The sequence below is a fragment of the Nematolebias whitei genome, chromosome 10 (genome assembly GCF_014905685.2).
Source record: "Nematolebias whitei isolate Nwh7 chromosome 10, NemWhi1, whole genome shotgun sequence".
Classification (NCBI taxonomy): Eukaryota; Metazoa; Chordata; class Actinopteri; order Cyprinodontiformes; family Rivulidae; genus Nematolebias; species Nematolebias whitei.
In genome coordinates this window covers 11,857,383-11,868,235 of record NC_056507.1, presented here as the reverse complement: position 1 = coordinate 11,868,235, position 10,853 = coordinate 11,857,383, and the positions used below count along the sequence as shown (strand labels likewise).

The 10,853-nt window shown below is 38.6% G+C and overlaps 1 protein-coding gene across 1 annotated transcript in view; it reads right to left on the bottom strand.

The window, feature by feature from the left end:
- kiaa1549la (KIAA1549-like a) overlaps nt 1–10,853 on the bottom strand; it is a 131,872-nt gene that overhangs the window by 44,681 nt on the left and 76,338 nt on the right. The window contains exons 8-11 of the mRNA XM_037683361.1: nt 7,277–7,336; nt 6,483–6,643; nt 4,386–4,557; nt 1,537–1,697 (exon numbers count right to left, since the gene is read on the bottom strand). Of these exons, the coding sequence (XP_037539289.1) occupies nt 1,537–1,697; nt 4,386–4,557; nt 6,483–6,643; nt 7,277–7,336 (554 nt within the window). The remainder of the gene's footprint in view (nt 1–1,536; nt 1,698–4,385; nt 4,558–6,482; nt 6,644–7,276; nt 7,337–10,853) is intronic.

Genomic DNA, 10,853 nt, shown 5'->3' with positions numbered 1-10,853 from the left:
ACCCAACATTAGACGGGAATTTCACTCCCTGCTTTTAAATCTCTTTTAAAAATACACCTGTTTTCACTGGCATTTAACACAGTGTGATTTGATTTAGTATTTTATTGTTTTGCGTTTTTATGTTTTTCTTTTGATGCTTTTAATGATTATTTTTTTCATTAAATTACTGCCATTGATTTTTTTTTTTTTTATTGTTAAGCGCTTTGGTAACAGCTTCTGTTTCTAAATGTGCTTTATAAATAAATTTGGCTTGACTTTTATCTGCGTTAACAAGGAAGGTAATTCACAAAAAACATTAACACCAGCTTTATATTTGAACAACTTTGCTCAACAAAACTGACATCGAAGCTCCAGCTGTGCGGAGGGGGTTGTGTAATTTTGGCTGGATTGTTGTAATGTGTCATGCAGGAAGAGCAGCAGGGTAGAATGTGTGAGTTTGCTGATTTCTGCAGTCATTCATACAACTGAACAAAAGCCAAGGAGGTCCAATCGTTGCAGATACTTCAGGGTCAATCCGTATGTATAAATAAAACTAAAAATAATAATAAAAAGATTGTTTATGGCTGCAGGACTGCTGACAACTTGCATGTTTCTGTTTTGTTGTAAAATAAATCAACTATTAAAGTGATGACAGGAAAAAGGCTATGATTTGTAATTTTTAGCATCCCACTGACAATAAATCATTCTAATTGTTTTTCCTCTTCAAGTACAACCAAGAAAGTTGTATTTTCATTTAATTTGAAACCAAAAATTGAATTAAAATGTCCCAAGTTTGACTCTCAACGCTTTTCAATATACCTACATTTGTTGTATGACTTAAAAATGTAACATCACATTTCTTCATCAATTCTCACAAAAAACAAAGAATGTATTTGTTTGAGTAAAATTGATTTAAATTAACTTTTTAGGTGAAAATAAAACCTGTAAAGGTACGACCAAAATAAGAAGCATTTATTCAAAGATCATTTTCCGACAAGTTTTCCTCGTCACCGGCTGCAGCGGCACAAACAGCTGATGTTCTGGCATCGTGTATTGAGACACTTTTCTGACCTGATAAAACCATCTGTCAACAATTAAAGACATAAAAAGTGATTTGTTTTCCGTTAAACTCCAGTTAGCTGATAATAAGTGAATGCTGTCTTTTGTGACGGGGCAGAAACTCCTACAGTTCTCTTCTGCTACAGAGAGCCCCGTCCTTTTCCTTTTGGATGATTGGTCTTTGCAACACGCATGATTAGCAACGACCACAGGCTGCTGGGTAGTGAGAAACACAAATGAGTGGTGAAACTCATTTTTCTGACACAAAGGAACAGCTTGACACAATTGGCTTTTTGTCCGACGTGGCACTTGCAATACGGTTATGTAATCTTGTTTCAACTGAAGAGATGATTAAAATGGTTGAAGCAGTGAGCTTTGAACATGTCCGGGTGAAAGAACAACAGCAAATTTATAGTATCGACAAGAAATGAGGAAGGAGCAGGAAAAAGAACAAAAAGGTACATGAAGGAATGTGTAAAAAAATTAATTCTGATTTACCTTGGAACGTGCTTTGAAGGTCCTGAACGCACCAGATTTGAAAATGACTCTGTTCCTCTTACACAGGATGAAGGCAACCATTCCGATCACAACCATCAGTAAGAAGAGCGGCGTCAGAACAGCCATGATCCACAGGTTGCTGGGCGGTGTCTTCACCACAGCTACAAAACACACACAGAGAGACCAAAAAGCATCAACACCAGGACATTCTGGTCCTCATTATAAGTCTGTGTTAAAAAAAAATATCCATGACATCCTTTTTAAAAACTAGAGACGCTGCAGAAATTCAGTAAGAATATTAAATTTGAGCGGGATGGTGGCACAGCTGGTAGAGCTGCCGCCTCTCAGTGAGGAGGTTGCCAGATCGAATCCCGGCCAGGGCCTTTCTGGGTGGAGATTGCATGTTCTCTCTGTGTACGCGTGGGTTTTCTATGGGTTTTCCAGTTTCCTCCCACAAACCAAAAACATGCATGTTAGGCTGATTGGTAACTCTAAATTGTCCCTAGGTGTGAGAGAGAGTGAATGGTTGTTTGTCTCGTTTCCGTCCAGGGTGTCCCCCGCCCTTCGCACAGTGACTGATGGACATGGACACCAGAGACCACCGAGACCCAGGAAGGAAGAAGCGTGTAAAGATAATGGATGGATGGATTTAAATTTAAATGATTTTCTATAGGTGTACCCAAAGCTCTATTTTAGGTCCACCTATGTTCCACATTTTTCTTATGATCAGTAATAACTTCCTTTTCCACCACAGCTCCCTCTGTTTTTTCTGGTGGTTATTGGCACTTAACAAACAGCTTTATGGTTCATCAGATGATAAGGACAGCTGATGAGGTCATTCCATATAGCCATTCATTCAATTTTTATCTACTTTACCTTTCCAGGTCAAGGGGAGCTGGCGCCATTCTGCAAAAAAAAGCATTGTGCAAGAGGTGGGGGACACCCTGGACATGCCACAAGTCCATCACAGGGACACACAGAGATAAATGAGACAGACACGCCATCACCTACAGACAGGATCAGCTGCATGTTTAAGATGCATGCTAACATACATGTTTTTGTTGTGTGGGAGGAGACCAGATTACCTAGAGAATACCCATGAGAGCACAGGAAAAACATACAAACTCCACACAAAAAGGCCCCAGGCTGGGAGGCGAACCTGCGTTCTTCTCTTTGGGAGGCAACGGCTCAAAGCATTGCATCGCCATGACACAACGATCAGCACAACCAAATCAAGGAACTACATCCACACAGTTGACGCTGCTCAGTGCCCAGTTGAAAGGTGAACGTTGCGCTTCCTTAAAGTAGAGAGGGTACTTTGTCATCAAAACACTTTTATGAATACATTCACCAACCAATCAAGACGCTGCTACACTGATTTGTTTTTTCTTGCCTTTAAAGCCAGAGAAACGTCAATCTGGTGTTCGGTTTTGCTTAAAAAAATAATGTGCATGTATTTAAACTCCCTACATTTTTATATGTTAAAAGAAAAAAATGTAGTAAAATAAAACTGTAGACTCTCGAAAAAGAGCTAAATAAAACTTTCCGGTGTTTCTAACTTGAAAATCTAACTTGGTTTTGAAGCCTATCTGCGACAGAAGTGTTTTCATTATTAGGATTCATACTGTTGGTTTTCTCTGAGCCAATAAAGACGAACTGAGTGAGTTTTACAGAAACACTATACTCTGTTCTCCTCTTCAACACTTTTAGAACGAGCTGCGAAGGGAACTGATGATTACCTAATTATACTGGCAGAGAAAAACCAGAGGAAACACTTCTTTTTTACCAGATGCTGCACAAAAAAGTAATAATTTTAAATTACAATCTTCTCATATTACAGTACAGCAGTGCATAAAAACAATCTGTAGTTTAGACTTCAAACCTGAGCTTTGAAGTTAGGTGAATGCAGATTATGGAAATGTAGGAAAATTTATGGAAACCCAAATGCTACAAAATGTCACGGTAAGCCAAGCCAGCTCTGCTTCAGCTCGGCAGATGAATCCCAAAGAGCATTTAGGCTGGAACGTTTTCAGAAGCCTTGTGTCTGAACAAAGGCTGCTGAATGAAAAATGTGAGCTGAATATGTTCAACGTGATATTTATGTCACAGAAAATATGTGCATAAGATGGTGGGAACGCTTAAGAATTCAAAAAAATATTATCCTAAAGAAGAAAATAGTTTCACAAACTTCATGGACTCCATTTTTGTGCAAATATTTTTAGAAAACGACAATTTTCAAGCTAAAAAATATAGTTTTTTGGGGGGTTGCAAATATTCACTGCTGAACGACTTTGGTGAAACTTGTTGAAGAAGCAGAAAACAGTGTTATGAAGTGTTATGATCAAAACAAGAGCTATAATTAGCAAAACAAACACTGAAAACGTTAAATATTTAAAGCTAGCATTAGCCAAACAAAGCTAAAAGCAGCAGAACAGTGGCTAAAAGCTAAATTGTGCAAAACCAAAGCAAATAAGTAAGGCAGTAAATGAATGTTAAAATTATCAGACATTAAAAGCTAAAATTAGCAGAAAAGTAGCAAAAAGAAAAACAAGCAGAATTTCAGCTAAATGCAAAAAAATAGCAGCACAGCAACTAGAAGCCAAAATTAGCTAAACTGTAGCTAAAAGCTAAAACTATCAGAACAGTGGTAAAAGTAGCAAAGTAGTAACTGAATGCTAAAATTAGTAGAAAAGTAGCTAAAAGCTAAAATGAGCTAAACACCTTAACTGTCATGGATGGATTTTTAATGTAAAACTTTTACTGAGAGCCGTCTCTTCTGTGCGATTCGTTTGGTCTCAAACTCGCCCCATTTAATTTGTGGTTTCAAACGAACACAATGACGAGCTTACGTTCAGCCTGAACTTGTACGAAGTATCCCAGCGTTAGAGCCATGGTCTGGGAGTCCAGACTGCTCAGGGTCTTAGCAGCTGTGCTTCCTGTGATGGGATCTCCGTTCTGCTGGGCGTAGTAGGTCATCTCGGCTGGATTCTTGGGTCCTGGCAGCCGACGAATGCTCACCATCTGAGAAAGGTAAAATAGCGACTGTAAAGAAGGTTTTTACATCATATTTATGGTTTAATTAAACACAAAAGCCCTTATCTCATCACAGCAACAGGATTTAAATCTGTGGCCCAATCAGAATGACTAACCTAACTTACTTTGATCAAGTCGAGCACTTGCTGCAAATAATAAATGCATTCTGTGAAGACACTTGAGGATAACTGAGTCACTTGAAATCCCAATTTCCTTTCATCATACATCAAACGCTCTTTTTTCCCCAAACATCACACAGTTTAATCAAGTCTGGTAATTTGATTTTGCCATAAAAAGAACGGATATGTGTTATTAACAGGCTGGAGGTTTTCTCCACTGACTACACCCCCACCCTGCCTCTCTGTCAGCTCTCCCCCTCCTCCACCCTGCAGCCATAAAACTGGTCATCTGTAAGGACTGTAAAACCTCGAGGGGGTGTAAAGTCCATGGCCCGCGAGGAGTCAAACGTCGTCTTAATTTGCACAATATGGAAGAGCGAGCAGAGAGAGGTGACAAATACTGAAAATAACAAGCGGGCAAACCTCAGTGCTTCTGTGCTCACGACTGCTTCAACTTCCTCTTGGTTCATTTCATTAGTTTTACCCACCTCAAGCCAAAGTTAAATCACAAACAAGTTGCTTTTCTTCTCTTTTGACTTCAAAGATGCTAGCTGTTACATTTAACCATGAAATTGGTTGCCCGCAGCCTTTCCGCTCAGAATATCTCACCTTCTTTTGACTCACCAGGTTGTCAAAACTGTCCCAACTCAAGTCTGCCTGAAGCGATGTCCAAGTCTCTAAATCTAGAGTTTATATAGTGAAGCATGCGGTCACAGCTGGTGACTTACTGTACACACAGCTTCCTGTGAGTTATAAATACTTTAGCTCCAGAGCGAAAGAGTTTGATAAATATCATCTTTCCATTCGGTTTGAGACAAGTGTTTAAATTTCCTACCTGGTTTCAGACACAACTATAAACATAACCCTCCTGCTGGGTCAAAAGGCCATTGAGGCTTCAGGGGTGGTTATTAAAAAAATGGTTGAACTCTGCATATCTTTATTTCTAAAGTGTAATTAAGTAGATTAAATCTGAGGCGGCTGCTAAAGTGTGTCCAAGCAGGACAAGGTGGGCAGTTAAATAATGTGCAGGGCCAAGACCGAGGATGGGGAGGTATTGAGGATGTGCTTGGATATTTATGTAAATTTGGGGGTTGCAAGGTTATTTTAGAATTTATAGACAGGAAAATGTTTTGTATTTTTATTGTACCTAGATTTTTAAATTGTTCATATTTTAATGTATAGTTTTTATTATATGAATTTGGAGGTTGTTAGGTTGATTACATGAATATATAGACAGAAATACATTGGTATTCTTACTGTATTTTGATTGATAAATTGTATGTATTTTAATGAGTAGAAATGCCCAACCAGGGACTGGAGTTTCAAATTAGCTATAGCTATATACTCTTTGTGCAACGCATCAGTCATAGACTTGTCCTGTTCTATGTTTGTGTGCATTGTCCCTGTCAAATAAACTAATAATAATAATAATAATAATAAAAGTATTCAAGCATTGCACATAAAAATAAGCTGCGATTTTCAAAAACCATGGCTCGCTGGTCGCTTGGCTGCAAGTGCTCAGAATTCAGTAAGACGACAGAAAATTCACAGCTTTAAGTCGAGTTTGAGTCGCTCACTGGTCTCCAACAGCCACAGCCCAGTGGTCTCTTCTGCTTTTTGTAGTGAAGTATTTTCCACTACCCCTTGTGATGTTAAATTTATGGCCAGGAGGTGGAGTTAGGACTGACATTATCTTGTAAATAAAAAATAAATAACACTCAATTCATTCTTTATCTCTTGAGATCTTCACCTTGACAACACTGTTCTACACATAAAAACTCCACTTCTATTGACCTGTACGGTGTAGCTGCCCACAGTAGTGGCCCGCCGGGACCTGGCCGTTCGAGAGCCCTGTCTGCCAGCGACCAGAAAAAGCTCGACCAGCCGCTGCTCCATCAAACTGGCAAAGCTCTGGTAGTTGGCCTCCAGGGAGGAGCTGTCCACATCCTGGATCACTGCGAGAGGAAACGAAAGATGACAGGATTTAAAAGCAGGGAAAGAGGTGTCTGTGTACACAAACTAAGAAAATAGATGGAAAAATTTAAAGAAAGAAAACAAAGAGAGGAAAAAATGGTTGAGGAAGATGAGTATGAAGAGAGATGAGATGAGGAGTGTATTGTAGAGATGGACGATAGATGATTGTTCTGCTTAAATGCTGCTCGTAGAGATCTCACAGTTTCTATGCACAAAGAAACACACAGATCTGTGCAAAAACAACACAAACACAGGTGCCCTCTTACTACAGGCCATAGGTGAGAAACACACACACGCACACACTCGTCAGTGACGTGATGCGAAGTGATCTCTCCCTCAGCAACAGTCAGCATGCTCTGAATTATACATCAGTAGGTTTCCCCAGGAGCCGAGCTGCTAAAGAGACTGAGCGTGAACGGCCAGGGAGCAGACAAACATGGAACGAGGTGAAAGACGAGGACGGAGGACATGAAAATATATAGAGCCGAGACAATTCTGCTGACTTGCACAACAGCGTGCACAAAGCATTTAACTAACTGCTGTTGTGTCCGATCGATGCAGCGCTCGATTGCTGCTGATCACCCAGTCTATGAGTGTGTTCCTGAGGTGTTTACCTGTGATCACCCAGTAGCTCCTGGTTGCTGCTGATGTGTTGAGATTGTGGTACTCAAGGGCTGGAGACAAATAAAGAAAGAGACTATAATAAATTATCATTAAATAGTATTATTCAAATAAAATCTAATAGTGTGAATGTTCGTAAAGCTTCACACTTTGGAGATCCATTTTCCTTCCGTACGGTTTTCGGCACGTAGCTCATTCCATATATCAAAACGATGAGCTCACTCGGGACATTTTTACTGTGACTTTAGGTATTTTTTGCAATTTTTACTTTTAGAAATATATAACTTTGTCAGCCATGTTTTTCTCATTGAAAATGGAGCCTCCACATCCTTTGAGCTGTTCACAATCTTTTATTGCTCATTTAAGTTTTTCTTCTGGTTCAGCTTCTTTTTTGTTTGTTTGTTTGTTTGTTTGTTTATTTGGCTTCTTTATGATCTTTTCAGCTTTTTCCAGCTATGTGTCAGCTCCTTTCAGCTTCTTTCATTTCATCTTTTTATATTCCTTTCAGTTATTTCAGCTGAATTCTGATGGTTTTTTTCTGCTTTTCCAGCTACTTTTGACATATTTTTCTGCTAATTTCCACTTTTTGTGCTTCTTTCTGATAATGTCAACATTTCTTGCTCATTTCATCTTCTTTCTTTCTGCTAATTTCAGCTGGTTTTTTTTTTTTTCATTTTCAGCTACCTTTTTGGTAATTTGAGTTGTTTTCTGCTTATTTCATTTTTTTCCACTTTTTTTCTTCTTCTTTTGGCTGCTCCCTTCATCAGGGGTTGCCACAACAAACTAACTTGCACAAAGACTTGTCAACTGTTTTTATGCCGGATGCCCTTCCTGACTCTACCACAGACCACCGAGCTACCACAGTCTTCTGTGTGGAGCAGAGAGCTGCCATTTAGGGCACCCAGGGAACAGATGGTGGGAGTTAAGGGCCTTGCTCAAAGGCCCAGAGTGGCACAAATGAGGGTGGAGGCAGGTATGGTTGCATCACTTATCCCACCCACATTTGGGTGTTGTCGGTCCAGGAAGTTGAACCGGTGACCTTCCAATCACAGGCCCACCTTCTTTAACCTCTACTCCACTAATCCCTATTTCAGTTTAATTCCACTAATTTCATATATTTTGTAATCTATTCAGCCTCTCTCTGCCTATTTCAGCTTATTCTACTCGTGTGCTACAGCTGAACGTTTTCCTGCTTTCATCAAATGTCAGCTGTTCAAATTCAGTTTAGCGATGAAACCTTTTCAGCTGGTTTCAGCAGTTTTCAGCAATAAGCATTCATGTTGCATTTCACAGGAGATGCAGTTTCTCTAGCTTATTTATATAGCACATTTTACAACAGCTGTCCTTACACACAACACAACAAATACAAGTAGTCAAAAAAAAAACAAAAGCAAACACAAGAAACCATATAAACAAAAATAAAAAAAATAGAATGTGTTGGCAAAAAATGGATTTATCCTTAGTGTTTGGGAGTTTATTAATGTTTGAATGAATAATTTCTCAGAATTATGTGACTAAAAGGTACACTACAAAAGAAAAGGATCAAGTACTGGACAAAAAAAAGCCACTTAAGCCCAAAGAAAACTTTTGAAAGATTGAACGTTTCTATCTCAGAGTCCAGTTTCTTTCTAGCAGAATGTCTCTCTCCCCTGTCAGTTTAAAACTGTCCAAAATGGCTGCTTATCTTTCCAATCAGCTGTCTCCTATGTGATAACGCACACATCATCCCACCCTCAGACCTTCAGCCTCACTTTGCGTCCTGCAGTATTTATCCGTCACCCTCTCCTTCTTTACTTTCCTGGTTTCACCGTCTGTCTTCAGACTCTTCTGAGACGTCTGGCCACTGAATGCTGAGAGATTCAGGCCGAGTCTGAGACGTAACAAGCTGCAGCGTTTCTGCTCAGCACATTTAGATCTCACAAGCTCACATGAGCGTTCCAGACAAACGGCACTGAAGTGTGAAGCTATAGGCTTCCTCACTGCTCTTTGGCAAATCTGTTCAATGTGCAGATGAATCTGGCGCATTAATTCATCAACATGGCTGCTGGAAAATATAATTCTGTAATTTGATCATAAAGATGAAGGCAGAAGAGAACTTTTCTGCTCCAGTCTAATCATGCAAAAAAAAAAAAAAGAAGCAAGATCTGGTTTACAAAGCAACAAGTTTTATTTTTCCACAGTGAAACTGATATATACAGAGGTCCTTTAGGCTTTTGTTTCTATTGGAAAACATAATGAAACTAAATAAAAACTTAGTATAACACACCACCAAAAGGCAAAAGGTGGGCAATTATTAAAACATTTAACAAACCACTGAATGAATTTTAATGAAGTTGCAGAAATGAATCAAAAAATTAAACGTTAACTTTTGAAGTCAGCCCAATTCAAGAGGGCAGTCACAATCAGCTGACCTTAGCAAGCAAATAAAAATGGCTTTAACTCAATAAAATGTACACATTTCAGCTATAATTTGTAGCTGACAGTGGCTCAGAACACATACTTCAAGCACTAATGGATTATGTGCTGGTGAAGATTTTCAGTCATCCAGGACATTATAAATTAAAAAAAAAGTTCAATACAAAAACAACTGGACTTTAATATGAAACATCTTCTGTTACAAATAAAGTCCAGTTGTTTTTGTATTGAACGTTTTTTGAAGCTAATGGATTATGGAAGATAGTACTGTTTTGCATGAGATTATACATAATGTCATATTTAAAGTTTGTCCAACTTTGTAATACATTTCTCAACATGGGATTAGCTTAATCTAAAAGTAAGGCATGAAATATGGGAGGTATTATTTCTTCAAGGAATGCTAGGTCTTATATAGGTGTAGGTCAGGGGTTTGCAACCTTTATGATCAAAAGAGCCATTTTTGCTTCATTCACTAAATTAATTGTGTCCAGAGCTGCAACAAACGTGGTTATCAAGTGGTGGCCCGTGGGCTGCTTTAGGTTTGGTGGAGGGGGCTTTTGTGACCAGTAGGGGTCACACATTATAAAGCTAAAAATATCTAATGGTTTTTAACATTTATTTCTGTTTTTATAATTTAAAACAAAAGAAAAGACCAGACTCTGATAAGGCAGGAACATTGTTTTTTCCAATTATTAAAAAAAAAACAAAAAAACTATGAACTATGCAGACCTATGTGATTTTTTTAAATTGTGGAAAAATAATTGTAAGTATAGAAATTAAGTGTGAAGTTTAAGTGAGTATGTTTTACTCCTTGTATTAGTTCTAGTATTCACATATGCTAATGAAATTACCAAAAAACAGAAAAATGAAAACTGCTGATACTGATTTTTGTGCGTGTTTGTATAACAACCAATGAAATACAGTTCTATGTTAGTTTTGGTCAAAACTTGAAAGAGATGCTGCAGAGGGACCAAAGAGCCACAGACTGCAGACCCTGGTCTAGGTCTTGGCATTATAAATTCAAAAAGTGTTCAATACAAAAACAACTGGACTTTATGTGTAACAGAAGACGTTTCGCTCCTCATCCGAGGAGCTTTCTCAATTCAATTCTTTTTGAATTCATCATGTCCTGGATGACTGAGAATCTTCACCAGC